The sequence below is a fragment of the Brienomyrus brachyistius genome, unplaced genomic scaffold (genome assembly GCF_023856365.1).
Source record: "Brienomyrus brachyistius isolate T26 unplaced genomic scaffold, BBRACH_0.4 scaffold44, whole genome shotgun sequence".
Classification (NCBI taxonomy): domain Eukaryota; kingdom Metazoa; phylum Chordata; class Actinopteri; order Osteoglossiformes; family Mormyridae; genus Brienomyrus; species Brienomyrus brachyistius.
Window position 1 is genome coordinate 2,423,169 of NW_026042319.1, and position 21,939 is coordinate 2,445,107.

At 47.8% G+C, this 21,939-nt stretch overlaps 3 protein-coding genes and 1 long non-coding RNA gene across 11 annotated transcripts in view; 2 read left to right on the forward strand and 2 right to left on the reverse strand.

Annotated features, from left to right (window-relative positions):
* herc2 (HECT and RLD domain containing E3 ubiquitin protein ligase 2) overlaps positions 1-11,058 on the reverse strand; it is a 42,914-nt gene extending 31,856 nt beyond the window's left edge. Inside the window, 13 exon segments of the mRNA XM_048999323.1 lie at positions 51-208; positions 303-454; positions 693-881; positions 2,281-2,454; positions 2,534-2,708; positions 2,791-2,901; positions 3,015-3,156; positions 4,277-4,377; positions 4,813-5,035; positions 7,047-7,178; positions 7,577-7,670; positions 9,880-9,987; positions 10,969-11,058. Coding sequence (XP_048855280.1) covers positions 51-208; positions 303-454; positions 693-881; positions 2,281-2,454; positions 2,534-2,708; positions 2,791-2,901; positions 3,015-3,156; positions 4,277-4,377; positions 4,813-5,035; positions 7,047-7,178; positions 7,577-7,670; positions 9,880-9,951 — 1,723 coding nt within the window. The 5' untranslated portion in view covers positions 9,952-9,987; positions 10,969-11,058.
* On the forward strand, positions 9,994-15,873 carry nipa1 (NIPA magnesium transporter 1). Of its 3 annotated transcripts, none has more exons than XM_048999335.1 (5): positions 9,994-10,585; positions 12,678-12,725; positions 12,930-13,020; positions 14,682-14,842; positions 15,018-15,873. In XM_048999335.1, coding segments are annotated over exons 2-5 (762 nt in total). In that variant the 5' UTR covers positions 9,994-10,585; positions 12,678-12,724; the 3' UTR covers positions 15,527-15,873. The 3 variants fall into 3 exon arrangements, with proteins under 3 accessions (XP_048855292.1, XP_048855291.1, XP_048855290.1); XM_048999334.1 differs by lacking the exon at positions 9,994-10,585 and adding an exon at positions 11,192-12,270; XM_048999333.1 differs by lacking the exon at positions 9,994-10,585 and adding an exon at positions 11,194-12,522.
* Positions 13,801-17,732, reverse strand: LOC125722992 (uncharacterized). Of its 2 annotated transcripts, XR_007386702.1 has the most exons (3): positions 17,528-17,732; positions 17,182-17,250; positions 13,801-16,848 (listed from the first exon to the last, which is right to left on the reverse strand). It is a non-coding gene; the product is annotated as an uncharacterized LOC125722992 (long non-coding RNA). The 2 variants fall into 2 exon arrangements; XR_007386701.1 differs by lacking the exon at positions 17,182-17,250.
* Positions 17,733-17,787: 55 nt separating this feature from the next.
* nipa2 (NIPA magnesium transporter 2) lies at positions 17,788-21,833 on the forward strand. Of its 5 annotated transcripts, none has more exons than XM_048999330.1 (7): positions 17,788-17,930; positions 18,859-19,056; positions 19,167-19,388; positions 20,061-20,117; positions 20,266-20,356; positions 20,537-20,697; positions 20,874-21,833. In XM_048999330.1, the coding sequence occupies exons 2-7, from the start codon at positions 19,011-19,013 to the stop codon at positions 21,521-21,523; spliced, it is 1,227 nt and encodes a 408-aa protein (XP_048855287.1). In that variant the 5' UTR covers positions 17,788-17,930; positions 18,859-19,010; the 3' UTR covers positions 21,524-21,833. The 5 variants fall into 5 exon arrangements, with proteins under 5 accessions (XP_048855287.1, XP_048855286.1, XP_048855288.1 ...); XM_048999329.1 differs by having other exon boundaries at positions 17,799-17,930; positions 18,851-19,056; XM_048999331.1 differs by lacking the exon at positions 18,859-19,056 and having other exon boundaries at positions 17,817-17,930.
* The last annotated feature ends 106 nt before the right edge of the window (positions 21,834-21,939 follow it).

Consider the following 21,939-nt stretch of genomic DNA (forward strand, 5'->3'; position numbering starts at 1 on the left):
ACCCTTTTAAGCCACTGGAAAGCCTATAGCGGGAAAGCACCCGGCCGTACCGTGGCCCAGACGGCCATAATTGCCCCTGCCCCAGGTGTAGAGCTCGCCGTCGGCAGTGATGGCGGCGCTGTATGTGCTCCCACAGGCAATGTGCACCACATGTTTGCCTGTGGGCTTCGCCGTGAAGGCCGTGATCATGGCTGGCACCTCCAGGTACCTGCAAGCACAGAGCAGAGACGCCAGATTTAGGGCCGCACTTTCAACATCAGCAGAGACTGAACGTGGTCATCGGGCCAGCTCCGACTCCTTACGCAGTGTCCCCATGACCCAGGCGCCCGCCATCCCCGCAGCCCCAGGAAAAGACCTCGCCGCTGGTTGACAGAGCCAGATAGTGCTGGCCTTCTGGGTGAGCCGCAATCTTCACTATCTTTCTAGAAGACAGAGCCGGGACCAGCATGGGAGCCTTGAGGAACACCACAAAAAAAGTCCCTGAATATTATGGCCAGAAATAACCCAAAAGCAATGCTGAGTAAAGTAACAATGATTTACTATGAATTAATTTTAGGGGTGGGGGCGTTGGCATAAGAGGATAACATGTTAAATGTCACACAGCCCCATTGTAATATGCATTTGCTAAACCTCCATATTTAGGCTTTTTTTTTTACTACACAAAGCATCTGGATGACAATGCCACTGCTTACCAGGGTGGTGCTCTTGTAGTTCTGGTGGTACACAGCCCCACTGCGAGACAGGAAGAGGAAGCCTTTCTCGGAACACACGATCTGGGTCACGCCCAGGCTGGCCAGGGTCTTGCACTGGACAGGCCCCATCACATTGGAGTAGGGCTTCCAGCCAAGCAGACCCCAGCCAATTACTTCCTGCAGGGTGCCCTGGAGGAAGAAGGGTGCGGCAAGCAAGGTTGACACCTGCAACACTTCCTGCACACTGCCCCCATCTCTCTCCAGCAGGGGCTCTCAGGCCAGTCCTGGGGGACCCCCGCAAGGTCCACATTTTTGCTCCTTCCCAGACAATCAACATTTTGCAAAAACATGCGACTGCCTGGGTGTGCCCAAGGACTGGTTTGAGGAAAAACTGCCCTACCTCTGTCTAAAGTACCTGTCTAAAGCGCCTTTACAACAACGAGGCTTACTTACCCTCTGGTAAAGTCCTCTTCAAATGTGCATTTTAACTTGTGTTAATAACACAACCTAACCAGTGTAAATTATAGTTACTTAGGTAGCGTTGTGTCTAAAATTAACATCTTCTGCGCAAAGGCAAACCTCTGGCCCGCAAGGCTGAATTTGAAGCGGCTCCTTTCACTCTAAAGCAGAGGTGTCAGACTCCATTCCTGGGAGAAATGTGGAATTTCTCCACATTTTTTTTCTTATTTCTGTGGATGTTGGCGTTTAGTTCTCATTTCAGTTAATGAGAATATTTTCGCATTTTCATTGCCGGTAATAACATTTCCTGTTAAGAAGCCTCACACTGGGGCATCCCATCACAGCCACAAACTGAACATCGGCTTCCGACATCTCAATCTGACGAATTTATTCCCCGAAACAAAGTGCTTGACTGCCCACCCCCAGATCCGACGCAGCAGCCCTGCCTACACATCTTCTGTGGCAGATTCTGAAATGTCACTCAGTCTGACTGTTCACGATAAATCCGGAAACGGTACGGAGGCTTCATGGGTATATTAGGGGGGCCGGTCCGGCCATTTTGCCATTTCCTCCACCCGCAGTCGTTCAATCTCTGCTGCACTGTAAGTGCTTCAGGCCATGAGGCAATCGGGGATTTTAAAGACGGGTTATGAAATCAGACTCCCTTTCATCTCACGCTAAGCCATGAAGCTTTCCACGAGCGCAAGATGCATTTTTAATAAGAATCCCCTGGAACGTCACTGAGGCAGCCAGGCACACAAGAGAAGGGCAGACAGGGGGGGAAAAAAATAATAAAAACTGAAATTACCTGCATGTTGCCATGGTCCTCCAGCAGGAGAGGAGAAAGAGAGAGAAATCAGTATGCACCCCCCATTGAAATCAAGCAGAGAAATGACAGCCCAACAGGCCCAGTCCCTCCAGGCATAAGCAAGCCTCGTTATGGTTAAAACTGTCTCTACACAGACAAATGAACAACCACCTCTTCACAGAAATCAGGAGAATGAAGCTGTATCAAGGAGGAGATCCCAAGACTGATATACGTCATACAGAAATTTCAGGGGCTGGTAAAACGAACGGCAGTGATGGATAGTGCTAACTCAGGCCAGGGCCTGTGGGGGGGCGGGGGTACCTTGTGCGAGGTAGGCGAGCTGCACTGTGGGGGGCAGCATGGACCCGCCAACCGGTCCAGGTGAGCCAGGATGACCACGGCCGTCTGCCGTAGGTCAATGGCGAGGTCGTTGTCCTGGGGGAGCGCCAGGTAGTGCAAAAAGCTCTCATTGGGGCTCAGGGGGGCCGTCAAGATCTGTGAGGGGAAGAACACCCCCGAGGTGTCACAAGCGGGGAATGAGAAGAGAAAAAAGAGCAGCAGCTGGAAGACCCACCTCAATTTCCTCGTCCTCGGTGTTGGGCAGGTCCTTGCTGCACTGAATGTTCTGGAAGCGGTGCAGGAGCGGCAGCAGGGGGGCACACATGCCCTGGGCGGAGCGCTCGTTGTCCGTCTCCCGTGTGCCGCGATCCCACAAACGCAGAAGCAACAGGACAGCGGACAGCAGCTGGCTGCAGGACGGAAACATGAACTACTAGTAGTATACTAACCCTACTACCCCAGGCATGCAAGCGTGACCCCCCCAAGTCGCACCTGAGGGTCCCCCGCTGCACAGCCAGCTCCAAGAGGATGGCCAGGGCCAGGTGCTGGTCCTGCAGCGGGATGCTGCCCGGGCCTTTGGGACTGGCACTGCTGTGGATATCGCTGCTCCACGTAAACAGAAAAACCGCAAACAAATAACACTGCGTTTCATAAATGCAGTGAAACATAAACACATGACTCTAAAGAGACATGACCCATCTGCCCCTGGAAGCCACCTGAGGAATTTGGTAGCTCTCTCCACCACTTCCAGCCACACCGACGATACGGTCCCCTCGTCAAAGAGCGATGCTTCCGGAAGGGCGCGCAGGGCATCCAGGGACTCCTGCAGGAGCTCGCTGCACAAGTCGGCGTCCTCGCCTTTCCCAGGAGACAGGGAAGCATGAAGCAGGGCGATTGGACAGACACCAGCAGACGGGACTTGCGCCACCAACTGGCAAGCGGCCAACGACCTTTACGTCGCCCATTTGATCCCCTTCATTTCCGCACAGCCTAGCTGACAGAGAGGGCCGCTTGTGCAACCTGCTCTCCGCTTGTGCTCAGCTGATTACGGTTCTTAGAACTGAGACGAGTTTAACATGATAGAAGGCAGCAGTGGAAATCCTCCATTGCTGTAAACACTGGCACATGACAGCCACTTCAGCTGTCCTGCCATGGCAATTCACTCAGTTATATACAAAAAAAAAAAAAAAAAAAAAAAAAAAAAAAAAAAACATTAAATACTATATATACACACACACGTATAGTGCATCACGCATACACACAAAGTCATATCTTTGTGAGGACCGTCCACATATTTCTAGGTGAAAAACCCTAACCCCAACAATGACACCCTAACCCAGGATGGGTGGTCACAAACTCTTGCTCGGGGCAACAGAAAGAAAATTTACGGTCATGTAACCACTAGCTAATTAAGTGATCACATCATACCCGGGGGGGACTATTTATGGGGAAAATAACCGCTCAAAGCAGCAGGAACACACTGGAAACTAAGGTGGCAGGGGGCGACTGATTATTATTTCAGTTTAATTGGTTTTACTGAAAAAAGAAAAAAAAAAAAAAAAAAAAAAAAAAAAAAAAAAAAGGTAAAGAATAATTTCCAAAATACAACAATTCTTTAAATGACTAGGGATCCAGTCTTTTTAAACATCATGCATTTCTCCAAGCCTCTCCAAGTGCATTTCTCAGAGGCTAACTGCCTTCGACCAAGCTCGGCCGAAAGGCTGGGGGGGGGTTACGAATGGCCCTGTTACACAACCCGCCTGCTGCTGCCCTTGACGCCACTGGAAACCGTTCACTAATAGTAGCACAAAGACCTGCTGACAGAAAGCAGCGACATCTACATTTTGCCCCTGGATTCCGTGCTGGGCCATATGGCAGCCAAGTATAGCACTGGCACAGAGGCCAGCGTACAGACAGGACAATGGGGGACACCCCAGCATCAGGCCATCTCAGAGCAGCACATCGGGGGCATGCATACCTGACCTCCAGGCCCGGCGCAGGAAGGCGAAGGCGAAAGACAGCGCCGCCCTGGAGCCCACCCTGGCCAGGCCCTCCACACCCTTCCCAGCTGGACGGGGGCTGCAGGCAACAAGCACGACATTAGATGTCTGACACGACGCCTCAGTCATCCAGCTGAATACTGCTTACTACGCTGGCAGAAATATGGCGTAAAGGAAGCCAGAACACAACAGGCTTGCCAAGCTCATACTGTTACCAGAAAACTGCATGACACAGGTGGCATCAGACCAGACTTTCAAACCCGCAGAGGCACATAACACAACTGTCCGCACCAAAAAGTGTTACTCCATCCCCTAGCACAGTGCTTCTCAATCCGGTCCACAGGGACCCACAGACTGTCCCCATGATGCTCCTGGGAGGGAGCAAAAACATGTACTGTCTGTAGATCCCCGAGGACCGGATGGGGAACACTGCCTTAGCCTGACACAAACCATTGCTGTAGCCAATGCCATAGCACTCATTCACAGAGTACCCCCCCCCCCTCCGGAGCCCTACCTCTTATTGTCAGTGCTGGGCAGGGGGGGGCTGGTCGGACTCTTCCAGCGGACCTTGTACTTCTCCTCCTTCATGCTGTCGCTCAGCGAGATGAGATAGCGCTCCAGGATGAGGAGCCGCTGCCAAAGCCGCTGGGCCGACAGCGTGCTCTTGGCCGTGTGCGTCGCTAGCTTCTGCTGGTCCTCCACCAGCACCAGGAGGCAGTCTTTCAGCTCGGCCTCGTCTGAAGGTCATAAGTGGTTTGGTGGGGGGTGGGGCAAGGAACGGTACGCTACCGTTAATCGCTCAGACTCAGCATATGCACGACACCTCGTATCCTAACCCACCTCCTAAATTAAGTCTTGCCGAACCTTTGGCGTCTACAGACAGGTTTAACATTACAGACCAGTAAAATGGCTGGGGGAGGGGGGTGGCGATGTCATTGGTTTCCATTTTTCTAGATTCAAGTGGGACACGCGAATGTGAGGATTTGTAAGAAATTGAAAATCCATCCATCCATTTTCTGTAATCACTTGTCAATTCAGGGTCTCCAGGGCCTGGAGTCTATCCCAGAGGCTACTGGTGCAAGCCAGGGAACTGGCAGCGGCCATTCCCAGAACTACAATGAACAAAACTACCGTGAATGAATGTGAAGTTTGCCACAAGGACATTAAACACAGTCAAGCTAGGATCATTATGAACATGAATATGAGATGTTTTTCTTACTATATTTACTCAAAGGCAGCCTCGTTACCAAGTGGCAAGCATGGAAAATCGATCAATTAACACTGCGTCCCTCTTCAAGGACATCTTGCACGCAAATAAAACATCACAGCTTTCTGTGTGGAGATTCTACTTGAAAAGCCACGTGTCCTTTCAGAATTTACCCCGGAAAACTAAGCAAAGGGCAGAAGGCTTTAGAAGTCTTTGGGTGGTGAGGTGCGAGGCGGGAGCCGAAGGACGTTTCATTTGCCTCGTGCGAACGCCCGCCTCTTCCCAAGTACAGAATCCACTAGCATAAAACTGATAGTGGAAGTGTGGCCATACGACAGATGAGTGACACACTACAAAGCACTAGCACCCTATTCAGGGTTTATCTACGGTGGCCTGTGCTGCCTGGGATAGAATCCAAGCCCCCCGAAGGAGGTGCAGCAGAATAAGCAGTCAGAAGCTGGATGGAGAACAGTCTCATGTCAGCTGCAGGTGCTAAGGCTGGCGACCTCATCTTGAAGTAAAGTGGTGCATTCCAACTACGGTCATCTTAATAAAACATTCATAACTAAAAATAACCAATTTTGCTCAACAACTACAAGCTTCCCCAAGACAGAAACCCCACAGTCGGAATCTAGAAATAGAAGTGACACGTAGGCTTATTTTCACATTCATATTCAGGTGTAAAGCCTGTGAATCAGGCCACCAGTACTCCAGATTAGCTTGGCTGTAGTCAGGCCTCCACCCTTCTGCCAGCCGCGGGGGGGAAAAAACCAAACCCCATAACTAGCTCAGTCACTTTTACCTGCAAATCCCCCCCCCCCTTTAAACCATGCTTTGCAAAGGTGTGAAACCTTCTCCAGAACACATGCAGCAAAAGTTTGGAGCGTGGCACACGAGGTGACTGAGACTTCATTGTTTATTAATCTCCATGGGGAAATTCTCTTTTTGCCGACCCCATCTTGCTCTCCGTGAGTCACAGACACATATGCAGGTTGGGTGTGAGAGCACAGGGTCTGCCTTCCGAACAGAGGCACAGAGGCTGAGCGAACCGAGCCACGCATCACCACACTGCGCCAGTCTCGATTCAACACGCCTTTCACATGCCACGGCTGTTTCAGAAAAGCAAACTCCCAGCTCGGTCTCACATCGATTGGTTTTCAGATTCCTCTTAAAAAAAATAACAACAGCCAGCTCAGCCAAAGTCCTGTAGAGCGCCGACCAAGGGCATCTAAAGAGGAAGCCCTTCCGATATAGTCATCATCTTCGTCGCATGACACGTGCTACGACAACTGATTCACCTCCTCATGACGCTGCATGCTGTGTCAACATGTACTCCCCACCCCCACCAAACCCAGGGACCGCTTATCTCCCCCCAACAGGGCAGGGCCACACCCAAAATTTCCCTGTAGTGCATAAATATGGCAGCACAAACATAACTAACCTTATGTTTAAACGGCATGTACAGCACCCCCCCCCCCCCCCCCAACCAACACACCGTCGGCAAAGAAAAAAAGATAAGTGAAAGGCAAAGCACAGCCCACCTGGCTGCCTCCCCCAGTCCCACGCCTCGATGATGGAGTGGTGCACCGGTGCAGATGCCTCGTCTTCCTCCTTCTTCTCTCTGTCATTGGACTCATCCTTCTTCTGACCACCGAAGCAGTCTGCACAGTCTTCTGCGATGGACACAGAGAGGCCCAGATCGAGCGGCTCACAAAACGAACCGTTCTAGATATCGAATATCTAACCTGAGGCAGGAAGACTGAGCAGCAGCCGACAGCTAAACCCACGCGCCCCGCTGACCTTTCTGCATTACACATTTTAAATGATTTCTTTGTTCAAATACATTGCTTCTCTTTGCAGCCTTGTCAGTTCAAGTCTGAGGCTTTTCTTACTCGATCCCCATTATAAATTTGGATCACTGTACCATGAAGTGATTTAACACAAGGAATCATGTCCTCCTTTTGTTGGCTGCAATCCTACAGCCACAAGTACTACAAGTTTGTTTTGAGCAAGGGGGATCTCAGCAGAGGTTTAAAGGCTCCCGGCCTCGGTCCAGCGCCGGCTCACTCACCGGGATGTGCGGACTCCTCCCCGCCGCGTGTGACCTCTTCATCCTTCACCATCTCGTTCCACATCTCGCTCAGGCCCTCTGGAGAAAAGGCACGCTGAAACACAGCAGCTACGGTCAGCCCAGCACAGCACCCATTACGCTAGCCTGGTCCTTGAGGAGCTACACCGTCACAAAAGGTGACATGATTACAATATTCCTTCTAGAGGACACAGCAGAAAAAAAAGTTAACACTGACACTTGTTTTTGGAGGGGGGTTCCTACTCTAATCCAGGCCTACAGAAGAGGTGTGACAAATGACAAAGGTGGAGTGCAGAATGTCAGCTGTCGGCACAGGTTGGGTTCTACTGAAAGGTGGTTTCTGTGGATTTACTGCCACAGAAACCACTGCCTCTCCTCGCATTTTAACACGACGGTAAGAGGTGCTCCGCCGTGAGCGTCGGCCTTGGGAGAGAAAGCCGGGCTAAAATACACTAAAATGCTGCCACTCTCAGTGCGGAGGAACAATACCTCGCGCCCTCCAACTATGTGTATTTACCAGCTCCACGAGAACAGCAGCATCAGAGCAGGGCAGCCGCCCGCAAAGTTCACACACTGACCATTCGTTCAGCTCCACATTAAACAAATCCCTTGCTCTGTTTACTGGGATTACAGTTTAAAACTATTAAACTAAACTACACAGCTTCCTACCCAAGGCTGATTACACAAGTTGGAATAGGGAAAGAGACTTTGAGCATTTTAAGAGTTTCTTGCTGGAATTTCCACAAAATGGCCATTCCCAACAAGACCATAAATCCTCAAAACTTGCCAAAAGGAAAACACTTACCACAAAAAAAAAAAAAAAAAAAAAAAAAAGATCATTTTGTTTGTATTTACCTTGACACATTAGGACACACACAGAGCGGGGAAATGCTTATTCGCTGCCAGCCATGAATAAGCTGCCGAACACTCGGGTTTCAAATATCGCATTTAAATTTCTCCTGTTATCGACACCAGACACGTCACACCTGTGCGTGAGGCAGCGAGACGGACTTTCATTGACAGTGGTCTAAATATGGCTACAACAGCATTTCAGCATCTTTCAGCAATAGTAGGTCACAAGTCTTTTGAAAGCACAGGCACAAGATGTTCCTCTGGACGAGCAGCTGAGCAGAAACTGAGAAGCATACACATGCGTGCAGTAAATGGAAAGCAGCGGCCTTGCAAGGGAGAGAGGGGAGAGCCAGGCATTCAGTAACACTACATTAGACCAGCCAGCACCCTGCTCCAGACATAGAAACAATGGCTCACAACTGCCCTAGAGCTGTCCACAGTACTGAAAAGCCACTACTTCGGTACCCGGACTTCCCATTTCCTAAACTTTGAGACACTCAGGATTAGGGAAGAATCACCAAGTAAATAGCTGTAACATACACAGCTTTGAGATTAATGTCACATGGGGTTGTGTGAATGAATAATCTGACTTCCTGGTGTTAAAAACGTGCAATAATTCAGGAACTATTACAAGATTTGCAACGCATCTGTAATTCCATAACACTGCAACTGTTTACTTGCCTAGAAATAAGCAAGTCTTGCACCACTGCTCAAAAAAAGCAGATTGCATCATTCATGCTTTCTAAAAACAGAAACAAAACACCATTCAACTGTATTTCAACCCTGAATCAACTACTCTTGAAATGTCAGATATTAAAGTTAAGCTTTTGCAGCTAGGTCTCCCTTTGTTAAACTGATTACCAGCTCAGCGAGGTACGTGCATTTCTGTGGTAATGGTTTATGACCTGACAAGTTGGCCCAATGCCTTCTAGCAGTAAACAGCAAAGACCCTTTTACAGCTGAAGCACGTCAATTCAACAAGTCTGCAGTGATATCTTTTATAGGATCATATTCTAACCACTCAATCATTTCGAGGAAGAGGAGGAAAAATATCAAATTAGGCTCATAGCTCAGCAGATGGGAAAGAATTTTATTGATCCACTAGCAAAACCAGCCACTCTAAAACAACAAGTATGAGAGCTCAGGTTCCAACCAGCCCATATAAACTTGGCTGTACTGCTATACAGCTCTGAATGCCACGAACTGTAGTTACACACAGAGCTGGGTACAAAAAGGTGTATCACCATGAAAAGGAGCACAGCAGACAGGAACAGATTTAACAATGCACACATCGCACAAACATCAGGTGGCGGCAGACACCAGACCATTAGAGATCATAATACAAACACATAGATAAAACAAACCGTAACACTAAAGTTTTCAATAAGGCATCTAAAGGCACCATGCTGTGTGAAGGATGATTTACTGCTAACCTGCAAATCTATTTTCAGCCATTTATTGTGAAACCTCAACTGGCCATTCAGGGTGAAGGGTGGAGACGGCATATTTCTCTTCTCTCCTGGCTGCAACCGCAGCTGAACCTACAGAGAAAGAGAGAGGGGGTGCGGGGAAAGAAGACGCAGGGTATCATTTTCATACCCATCCGAGAATGAATAACCACCCTGCAGACCATCAGCTTCTATTTGCGTGCACCCGACTTCAGCAGATATTGTCCGCGACGGTCGGTGAAGGTTAAGTCCATAAATCCCGGACCCAGTCTCCCCATCACGTAACGGAGACAAAACCCACTGCAAAAACGTGCAGGGGTCGGATTCGGGGCTGACATTGACGGCTGGGCGTACATCAGCCCCCACCATCCCCGCTCGGGCAGGACCCGCTCCCGGGCGCTGTTTGAGGGGGGAGCCGCCGCCGCCGCCGCGTCCTCCAGGAGGATATCCATTCAGCTATTACCAGCTATAAACATCAGCGCGTCTGACATGTTATTCCTGTATAAATTACAAGGACAGGGTGCATTTTTCCATTTCACCGCGTTTCATTTTGTCCCAATATTTATTTATTTCGTTTGTTAACAGGAGAGCGTTAATGTCTGTGCGAGCCCAGGCGTCCCCGGGTGCCGCAGCTGGGGGAACGGGCCGAAGGGCGGGCGTCTCCGGCGAGGGAGGCGCCTTCACAACCACGGTTCGGCGCCCCGTCAAACCCAAATCACCTAACAGCGCGAGCGAGGGTGCCGCCGCTTAGGATTCAGCCTATTAACACAAAAATATGATTCTAATGAAAATTCTACGGATGTCAATGCCGCCGCCGGGGCTGGCTAGCTGTCTGTCTTACCCTCCGCGACCCGTTAGCCGGTACCGTGGCTTCTGTCTCTTATCACTCGTAGCTAGTTAGCCGACGGCTAGCCACCTAAGACACCACAATACGCAAGGTACGCAAGCCGCACTTCTTCAATCGCGACACCCTCCACCAAACAGCCCTTATAACGTCAAGACTCTACCACCAAACAAACGTGTAATAGTTTAAAAATAATAATAAATATAAAAATAAGACGGCGGTATTCTTACCCGTTCGCTTTGGCTTATTCTATTTCTGTCCCCTCAGCCCAGTTACTAGCTCTGCAGCATTCTAATACCGTCCATGTTGGATAATTAGATGATTGACAGGCGAGCTGGCCAATTGGCGCAAGAAATAAACGCTGATCGCCAGGAAGGTTCGGCATTATGGGCGGGGCTACAGCCTAGCAGTGAAGGTAGGTAGACGCGGCACGAGGGCGTGTGAGTAAATTTAAAGGGACAGTACGGTGGATAGGGAAGGGAAATTGCTGTAGGCGTATTGTATTTTAATATTTTAAAATGCTGTAAAAATATCGTTTTCTCTCGCCTGTAGACAGCCGTGAACCTTTGCTTAATTGTAATCAGTAATCCTGACCATCCGCGTAAATGCGCTTCAGTTCTTCTGCCCCCTAGCTAAATTCAAGTGCAACCAATACGGTACACCGAGTAGCTATGGTTACGCAAAATATCATACGGTACTTAATCGAATGGTCTAGGGATGGGCTGTTTGAGTCCCCGATGGTGGGCGTATGTCTGGTTATCTTTAATCATCTCGGGATCAAAAAGAATGTGAAAGTAAGCTTGCTGGCGTAACTGGATAAATACTCTGCAAAATATTTGAACAGTTAAGGACAGCAGACGAAAACAGAAATGCGGTAAATGTGGTGCGGCACGCGATCAAAGTCCTGACGAGTTGCCAAGAAACCCGGGGGCACAGTATTTGTGGAACACACGAGGAGGCTTATAAATAGTAACGAATGATATGCTTTAAAAAAAATACTCAAAGAAATAACTGTGATGCAAACAAATTGGATTTGAACATTGTGTACTTGTAGCAAGCCCACTACCTGTATTATCTGTTTATGCACGGAGTAGCGTCAATATAAATGCAGATACAGCGAATGAATAATGTAAATCTCGAAACCGCAGTAACTATTATTTTATGCAAATTTAGGAGTGTTCTCAGAAACAACCGAGGGATATTTTTCCTTAAAAAACAATACAAAGTTTTAATGTAATTTTTAACGTGAAAGGCAGTTGATTGAATCTTATTTTGCAATAGTGCTTTTTGATAATTGGTTTGGTGATGTAAATAACAGCCGTTTAACATACAGAACTAGGCGTTGCACCTGTACTACGTCATGACGTTCCAGACGTAAAAAAAATAAAAGTGTGTGGGTGTATTTTTCAGTAGTCACCAAAAGAGGGCGCCGTGGTAGCTTGTTTTTCAATAAAGTGCAGCAGTGACTTCCGGTCAGCTGTGTATGGGGAGCCGTCAGTGTCATCGTTGGGTTGTGTTTGAATGGTGTCTCGGTAACTGTTCATCGGGGAATTTTCACATTTTACTGTCATGTTGAGGATCAAATGTGTCTCCTAACTGATGTATACAGTTAGCAACGCATACCTGCTTACTTTAAAAACGGAAAGTGAAAGTTAAAATGACTTCAGAGTTGGCAGAAACTTCCTCAGTACCCGTTGGTGTTGGAATCGCTGTAGTATCCAGTTTCATAAATGGATCGACGTTTGTTTTGCAAAAAAAAGGAATTTTACGCGCAAGAAAACGAGGTATCCGTATTATCAAAGGAAAAATGCAGTCACTGTGTGATGGGGGCAGGAATATTTGACAGTTTACTTATTTGCATTAAAGTCGCATTGCATTATTCATTGACAGTGGGTGGGTAAAACGTCTAAATATGAATTTGCCTATGCGCATTTTCCAGGAGGATCATACTTGACAGACTGTGTTTGGTGGAGCGGTACCGTATCTAGTAAGTAGAGCGCTACACACCGCAGGGCATCCTGCATATCTAAATATATGCGCTATTCGGATTGTTAACTATTCTTATGGAATTTTCAGAGTTCCCGTCTTTTTTAATAATGAAAATCTCAAATGGAATTTATTTGACCATCACTGACTGAAATTAATATGTGCCAAACGTCGTTTAACGTGTTTTATTGATTACATCAAACAGTGATTGTGGGTCAGATAGGCAATTTCCTGGCCTACAACGCTGCCCCGGCTGCCCTGGTGACCCCTCTAGGCGCCCTCGGGGTGCTGTTTGGGTGAGTCGTTTTAATAAATCCCAGTCAGCGCATCCCAGGCATAAATTTACCATGTAAATACACTGTCAGAAAGAAGAGTACCAATTTATACTCTTGCTTGTTAATGAGGCTGTACCATCAAAGGTCTGCCAATTGTACCCTAGCTATAGGTAAATGTACCTTTTACTCCAATTTAAGGTACAGAAATGGACTCTGAGGAACATCCCCAAGGTACAAACAGCATTAATGTACCACCAATGGTACAAGAATGTTTCTCAGAGTCTATGTCTACCTTAAAAGGTACATTTACCCTTGAGGATACAGCCTCGGGGACAAACTGATACTCCTGTTTTCTTACAATGTACATAATGAATAAAATGTTCATGGATCTGGACTGACAGACATTGTGAGCGGGAATCAGTGTCCGTTCTCAGGGAAGAACTGGCTAAACCAACCAGAAAGATAAGTTAAAATGAAATGCTCTCTCAGAGGTCCTCCATTAGTGATAAGCACAAATATCTCAGGCTTAGAAACACATATGATGTAATTTCCCAAACTTGCATGCATTAAGGGGTTTGTATATGTGATCGTGTGTATATGTACTTAGGGGTGATATTATTTGGAGCAAATCGACACCTAAGAGATGACGTCCATCATTCATCCATTTCACTTCCCACTAATCCACCCAGAACCAGTGATACCAGTCCTAACCCAGAAGGCTTGGTCTCTTATAGCTTGGTAGCGCCCCCCACAATATCAGTCCTATTTTAATCCCATAAATTCAGTAACCGCTACACCAGGTTTTGATTACAGTTCCATACATTTATTGAGCAGACACGCTTTTGCCCAAAGTGACATACAAGTGAGGATCAGAGAGCAGAGTCACACAGCGTCCCTGGAGCCATGGAAGTTAAGGGCCTCACTCAAGGGCCCACCGGTGGCCCCGCTCTGCCAGCGACTTCCTTGGCAAGTACAGTGTGGACTCCAGCCGTATTTTTCATCTAAGACGCATTTAAGTGGCCAGCGTCGGATATGTCTTCCAGGGAGTCCTGAAACATTGCTTCCTTGACCCTGTCCGTGTTTGAGACCCGACTGGGGCTTTAGTAGGCCGTCCTACTCATCAGTGAGGGTCAGGAGCCTTGGAAAAGTGGGAATATGGGCTGCGTTCCAAAAACTAATGACACTAATGGCCCCAGCACTTTTGCGGCTTCTGCCTTGGTCTGTTTCGTTCATCTGTGACGAGAGAAGTACTTTCACAATGCTTGGCCTTGAGAGGGAAGCCTGCTGACCTCATATCCTGGTGGTGATAACCAATCAGCCACAACTCGTCAGAGCTAGTCACAGTTCACCTGAAACGATGCCTGGGATTAAAAACAATCATGTATATAAATTAATAATTACATATGATATAATTTATAATATCACATATTTTGATTTATCAACACGAAGTAAACTACCTGGAACATAATTTCATAGACCTAATGCAAGTCGACATTTTGGGGGACATCTAAATGTTGCTCAATCCGGTCAATATTTTGCACACAGGCTCAGAGTATGAAATAGAAACAAGACACGATGTGTCTCGTTGTGTAGCTAAAACGTTTTTGAACCCTGTTGTTGCTGGATGAGCCTACTGAAAACGGGACTCTGAGTTGGTGTGCCATGTTCCTTTTGTGCCACAGGGCCCTGCTGGCTTCCTGGGTGCTCCAGGAACGTCTGACCTTCCTGGGGAAGCTGGGCTGCGTCCTGTGCTGCGTGGGATCTGTGGTGCTGATCATCCACGCTCCAAAGTTGGATAACGTGAGCTCCAGAGCGGAGCTGGAAGGCAGGCTGCAAGATCCCTGTACGCATCGTCCTTTTTATTTTACTGTGTCCTGGTTTGATTATTAGTCATTTCTAAGTCTGTACTGTTGCTAATGATACCGCTTTACGCATTCCTTGCAAGTCACACAAATACTGATTGGCTAATGTAATCGGCTTCTGAGACAAGGTTAGTGAAAGTCTTTCTCTCCATTCAGTGCTTTTTGCCTACATCTTTATGGTGCTGCTGATTCTGGTCGTGCTGATCACGTGGGTGGCTCCACTTCACGGCTCCTCGAACATCATGGTGTACGTCTCCATCTGCTCGCTGCTGGGAAGCTTCACTGTGCCCAGCAGCAAGGGGCTGGGCTTGGTCACCCCTGATGCCTTTGCAGGTGGCTCTCCCAACAGCGGGGCGCACACACTCTTCCTGGGTCTCCTGGGAACACTCGTCGTCAGCGTCCTCCTCCAGTTCACCTTCATCAATAAGGCCCTGGAGAGCTTCAGCCCCAGCACGTTTGAAGCCATATACTATGTGGCGTTCACCACCTCCGTCATCCTGGCGTCGGCCGTGTTTTTCAAGGAATGGACGGCCTTGGGTGCGGTGGATTGCCTGGGTATGCTGTGTGGCCTCACCGTCGTCTCTATTGGTGTCTTCCTGCTTCGTGTGCCCCAAGCAACGTCCTTCGACTGGAAGCCAAACAAGCTTCCTGCCAAAGACGACTGACGACCTCGGGCGCTTTTAAAGAGAGAGTTTTAACTTGCTGATCGGTTTAACTTACTGGACATTCTAGGTAATTTTAATATTTGCGTAATTTATACAATTCTAACGAAAAGCCTATATGATCACTGTCATATGAAGCCAAGGTAACAGATTGCATTTTCAGTACTGAGAACTTTGTATGAAACCATTTCATTACATATTCCTGGGAGTCAAACTGAGGTATAAACTGTTTTTTGTTTTCTACCTAGTCTTTGATTGTTAGGTTTTAAGGAAAATGTGTAGATCAGGTTTTGGGATTATTGTGGTCTGGAAGAAAAATAAATACTGACATTTGTCAGTTTTGATGAAAAGCAGCCTCTTCGGTGTGTTATTGAGTATTTTTCCTGTGTAGACGGTTGTCTGGGCCTTCCAGCCTAAATCGTTGGCAGAATGTGAACCATCCGTATTTCTTCCATGAAGATTAAGTGTTTTTTTTCTATAAACACATCTAGTACCAAGATAAAAAAAACAAAGCATTCAAACCCACATACTGAGACATGACTTTCCTGAATTGTATGACATGTTATTGTAGTTTGGGAATTTAAAACGCAAAATTAATGTTCTTTCATATAAATGAGAAACACAGAAGCATTTTCTTAGAAGCCTGAGATTAAGTGACTCCATCTGAATGTTTGAAGACAGGAAAAACTACAGTGTACAGCAATGCTGTGCCAGGAAAAAGAATAATGGCTGGTTGTGACAAACTGATACTATGACAAGGGGGAGGCAAGACACTAGATCCTCTTCTGACATGTCATAGCGAAGGGTGTTTGTTCCATGCATGTTTGGTGGTGGATCCTCCTCTGTCTCTTCCGATCAATGTCAGCAGAGTCACAGAGACACTTTTCTATGATGTATCGACTTGGTAAGTTTCTTAGTGATCATTCTAATATTCCTGTGATGTTTCTGGTCTATAAAATGATGTCCTTATTGCTTCTTTTTATTTAAAGACTGATTTGCCATAACCGTACAACTGAATGGCCTCATCCCCTAACTCACCCGAGTAATTTAAGGAATTTTGAAAGACTCAAAAAATTAGTCGGATGGTCTGTTCCAGTTTGCCAACTTAAATACAGTTCTGAGACGACAAACGGTTTATCAGATGGGTGGGATGTCGTGGAATAAAAGCTGCATTAAACTACACGGCCATATTTAAAACGGTAAAGTAAGAGAACTGAAAGGTGGAGAGTCGGGGGCGTCCATGTCCCGGTTGCCAGCGAAGAGAGAAACCAAACTCCTTCTTCAGTCGCGCCGATCCAGCTGAATAGCAGCCCAACGATTCTGATCTGGGGATTGTGGAGGAAGATCCTCAGGTGTGATTGCAGGCAGGGGTGGGTAACAGGAATGCAGAAGTGCATGTGTCCTGCTCTCCCAGAATACAATACACAGATCTCAATGGTGCCAGAAGTATGCTAATCTCCTTCCAGTACAAGCAAGGCTTTTGAAGTCTATGTGAGCATTTAGAGTCTAACAGAATAAGAAATCTGTATTTCCAGCTAACACAGCTGTGGATGGAAGCCTTACTTACTTTGAGCAGTATCTTAATAGCTCACGCTCATCTGGCAAGTGTGCCTGCGATAAAATCTAGAATAACCCACTAACAAGATTCTGTGGCAGACCTGCAATCAGTTCGTGGACAGAAAACGACTGCAAAACTAAAATAGCTTCTGACATCTTGAACTCGGGGCCTAAAGACAAAACCAAGGAGGTAAATGTCAGGAAACCACACCGTGTGCTTGTGGGTATTCTGTGTAAGTGGATAGAAATGCAGAAGGACAGTGAGGATCACTCAGGGCCGAACACCGGCCAATGACTCTTTAGCAGGTGGTAGATGCTCAGGTGCGTTAGACTTTGCAGCATTTCTGCTCTACAGGACACAGGAATTTGGCCAGATTATTTATTCCAGCCATTTCACATTCAGACAGAATTAAACTGATAGCTGCATAACGCAGGGTTAAGACTTACGTTTGTAGGTCATTTGAATTGTAGGAGTCCGACTGAGTTGAGGCATGCACTAATAACCTGGAAGTTATGGTGGTGAACGATCTGATAAAATTCTCCTCCTCCTTACGTTAGTGAATCCGCTTATCTGTGTATAAGTACAGTGTAGACCTTGACATTATAAATATCACTATTTTTAAATCCATTTAAAAGACGATCAAGGACGGACCTTCTTGGGCGTGGATGACGCAGCGTGCGGAAGCGAGCACGCCCACGCGCGTCGGGTGACGCGCAGCGCTTTCTAGTCGTCATGGGGGGGGGGGGCGGGCTAAGCTGCCAGTCCCAGACTCGGATAGGAAAGAAAATGTGAAGCTGTTCGTCCGGTTGATTGTGTGTCTTAGCTCGGCCCCCGCAGAGTACGAAACAGGTAATCCAAGTTGGGTGCGGGCTGGTGTGTCGCTAATACTGTCCGGCGCTGATACTGATCTTGGGGGAGCGATCGGGGCGAAGGGGACATGCATTATACAGCTTCGCGCAGCCACCTGACCGGCTACCACGCCGTCCGGCCGGATGGTGACGGGCTAGATCTGCCTCACCGACGCCCCACTGGGCCGGTGCGAAGGCGCTGCTAACGGGCTAGCCTCGGCTTGCGGCCGGAGGGTCGGCGCTCGGCCGGCTAACATTAGCCGGCTAACCGCCGATCGTAGGCGTCCGGCTGGCGGTGCACATCGGCGGCGGACATCGGGGCGCTAAACCCGCCGGGAGCTGAGAATCAGACGTGAAATTTCCAAGGACGGTGCAGGGAGTTGAGTCAGGGCGGCGTGGTGGGGGGGGGGTCATTGTCGTCAAATGCAATTAGCTGGTTAGCAGCTAATGTGTTTTAGTGCACACTGTCTTACAGTTATGAAGCCGGATATATAAAAGTGTGTTAGATTATACCAATATTGATCAATTTTCGTACGTAAGTACATTACATATACAGTGTAATCGTGTAAATGAAATCGATCCATATATAATATTAATTACAGCCCATGTAATTTAATCGAACTCGATCGTTCGGTTTGTATGTACTGATATGTTTGTACGTGTATTAGGAGACAGTTAGTGATTCGTATATATACAGGTGTGGACTTGGTACATTGCATTCATATGTACACCGGCTCCGGACGGTGTAACACTGCCCGGTACATATACAGTGCATAGTTACACTCCTTGTACACCTTAGTGATTGGCATCAGTGTAACTTCTCCGTGTCATGCATGTGGAGACAGATTGTACATGTCTCAGGTAGATGGCGGTGCTTCACTGTCCGAGATCAGAGTATAACTCTTAGTATTCTGTTTTGAGTCACATAGTGACCTAACACGAAAGGTGTAGTTTACTTCCTGAAAGTGGGCAGCCGGAGGCCCGCCCCCCAGGGAGCGCTGTAGGCAGGGCACGGTGGATGCCGCGGCAGAGAGGGGCCAGGGAGCGGAGCACAATCCAGACATAGGCAGAGACGACTGTGATGGAACAGCAGGGTTGTAGAGGCAGCGGCGTAGCGTGTGATAATGGTGAGGCTTCGGGTTTAGTGCCTCTCACGGAGGTCCGTAATATTCTCAAGGCCAATGAGTAGAGCTACGTTAGGAAGTGCCCCATCTGAGGCTGCGGTCCCCTCCCTCAGGTTCTGCCGCTGACGCGACTGGCCTACAGCTTCTCTGCGGGGACATCAATGTGACAGGCTGTGACAGCAGATCCCGTGTGACGATGGGGCAGGAGCGGGGCACCTATGACTTCTGCATCGGTTTGGCTCTGGCCATCAGTTCCAGCATCTTCATCGGTGGCAGTTTCATCTTGAAGAAGAAGGGCCTCCTTCGCCTGGCCCGGAAGGGCTCCATGCGGGCAGGTAATCCACCTCTATTTCTGTTCCGCAGTAGTAAGGCTGAGCGACAAGACACTGGCAGACATAACACAGAGGCTTGGGTGTGCCTCTCTATATGTAAACTCACCCATAACTGTCTTGGGCTGTTGCCACCAGTATTTTGCTGGCTCCCCAAAGCGATTAGCCGCGAGCGAACACGACATTCGGCATGAAACAGCATTAGAACACGGCAGTCAGACACTATGCTATGACCAGCACTGGCACCCAAACCTCTTCCCTCACAACACGGGTCGGTCATTATCTGAGCGCTGAGGTTCTCTCAGTCTGGGCTTTGGAAATGCACTGAGAAAACAAATCCAGCCACATTTATGCCTGGCCACTGCTCATAAGGTATTTAATCCGAAACAGAAATACCCGTAACTAATTTGTTGTTCTGTCTAGAAATTGACTTTTTCTTCACCCTAAAAGAATAGCAACATAAAATACCAGTTTGTGAACCATTGTGTTCAAGTAACTGTTGGTGAGATTTTTTGTGTCTGTCATTTTCGGATATGAGAATGTATTTTCTTAAATCCAGCTAAATGTTTGTGTTTTCGCTTAAGCTGTAATTGACTTTCTGTAAGGCTGACACCTAAAGACTAAAGCAGCGAAGTGTGAGTCAGCAGCTGCTGTAACCTCACCTGGTTGGTTTCGCAGGCCAGGGAGGACACGCATATCTGAAAGAGTGGCTCTGGTGGGCTGGGTTATTGTCAAGTAAGTGACTCACTCGTCTTCTGTTGACATGCCAGGGAGGTATATTACAGGGACAGCACATTGAAAAAACACATTGAAGCTGAAAATATGTTTGTTTTTTTTAAACATCTTTGTTCCTATACTGTGTTTATTTTTTTTTTTAATGCAGTGGGAGTTGGTGAGGCTGCCAATTTTGCAGCTTATGCCTTTGCCCCCGCTACACTTGTCACCCCCCTGGGAGCACTCAGCGTCCTCGTGAGGCAAGTTCCCTCATCATTGATGATGACAGATTAGAAACCGAGTGAAAAAGGTTCAAAGGTCATTGGTTATGGGTTTCGAGTAGTGCATTCTGGGTAGCGTCGGTGAACTTTGCATTATTTATCGATTAGTGTCAGACTTGGGATTCACTGAGGTGTTGATGGCTATCTTCTGCTTTCCAGTGCTGTTCTGTCATCCTACTTCCTGTCCGAGAGGCTCAATCTCCATGGAAAGCTGGGCTGCGTGCTCAGCATCCTAGGATCCACAACCATGGTGATCCACGCCCCCCAGGAGGAGGAGATCAACAGCCTGAAGGACATGGCTGGCAAACTGGTTGACCCAGGTAGGGCGGCGCCCGAACCAGAGGGCGTGTGGTCACGTTTAGAGAGAAACGCCTGCTTATACGTTTGTCCTGTTGCGTAAAAGGCAAAATTGGCTAATAAGGTTGCAGATCAGGTACTGTCTGGAATGTGAAAAGCTTTACGCAAGTCGAGTTAACAGTTTTCAATTTCTCCTCAGGGTTTGTTGTATTTGCTACATTCGTGGTCATCGTAGCACTTATACTGATTTTCGTTGTGGGACCTCGACATGGACAGGTCAACATATTAGTCTACATCACCATCTGCTCTGTGATCGGCGCCCTTTCTGTGTCCTGCGTGAAGGGTCTTGGCATCACAATTAAGGAGCTGTTTGCAGGAAAGCCAGTCTTCACCAATCCCTTGTCCTGGATCCTCCTCTTCAGCCTGGTTACGTGTGTGAGCACACAGATCAACTACCTGAACAAGGCTCTGGACATCTTCAACACCTCCCTGGTGACACCCATTTACTACGTGTTCTTCACCACGTCGGTGCTCACGTGCTCGGCCATCCTCTTCAAGGAGTGGGAGAGCATGAGTGCCAGTGACATCATCGGCACCATCAGCGGCTTCGCCACCATCATCATAGGGATCTTCCTCCTCCACGCCTTCAAGGACGTCAACATCAGTCTGGCCAGCCTGGCCGTGTCCATCCGTAAAGAGGAGCGAGCCCTGCCAGTTTCCAATGGACTGTCGACACATGTTGCGTACGAACTTCTGGATGACACCACTGTAGCCGACGTGGACGACAGGGAGGCCAGTCTACCGTTCGACAGCGTCTCCAGGAGGAACGGCTCTATGGTCTCCTCGTAGGGGAGGCTTTATGGGAGAATTCCTAGGATGGTGGACCATTGCACTAAACTTATGTGCAGCATTTTTTTGATATAGAATCAAAAATATCAGACAATCCCATAGCAAAGTGGCCCAATGGATTGTCCTGATGTTTTCATTTGCCTTATGATTTTGTTTTTTTAAGTTGACTACATGGTTAGGGATCTCTCCCATGTAGGACTGAATCGTTTTCCCCGATATTTTTAAAATTACTTTCTTATACTCTATGTACAGAGATCTGTATTTACATGCACTGAGCTCATTTCTACAAATTAAACGAAGAAAAAGGTCAGATGCTTTAACTTCAATAAATCCAGTCCCAATGGGATTTTGACGTGATTCCAATGCAGTGGAGCAGGAATGGTACTGTCGAAACGTGTGCGGTTCTCACGTTTACA

Coding starts and splice junctions, on each gene's coding strand:
- nipa1 (XM_048999333.1), top strand. CDS start 12,396: ATGACTTCAGAGTTGGCAGAAACTTCCTCAGTACCCGTTGGTGTTGGA. Junction 12,726..12,929: donor GTGGAGCGGTACCGTATCTA/GTAAGTAGAGCG, acceptor TACATCAAACAG/TGATTGTGGGTCAGATAGGC. Junction 14,843..15,017: donor AGGCAGGCTGCAAGATCCCT/GTACGCATCGTC, acceptor CTCTCCATTCAG/TGCTTTTTGCCTACATCTTT.
- nipa2 (XM_048999330.1), top strand. CDS start 19,011: ATGGAACAGCAGGGTTGTAGAGGCAGCGGCGTAGCGTGTGATAATG. Junction 19,389..20,060: donor GAAGGGCTCCATGCGGGCAG/GTAATCCACCTC, acceptor TTGGTTTCGCAG/GCCAGGGAGGACACGCATAT. Junction 20,698..20,873: donor TGGCAAACTGGTTGACCCAG/GTAGGGCGGCGC, acceptor ATTTCTCCTCAG/GGTTTGTTGTATTTGCTACA.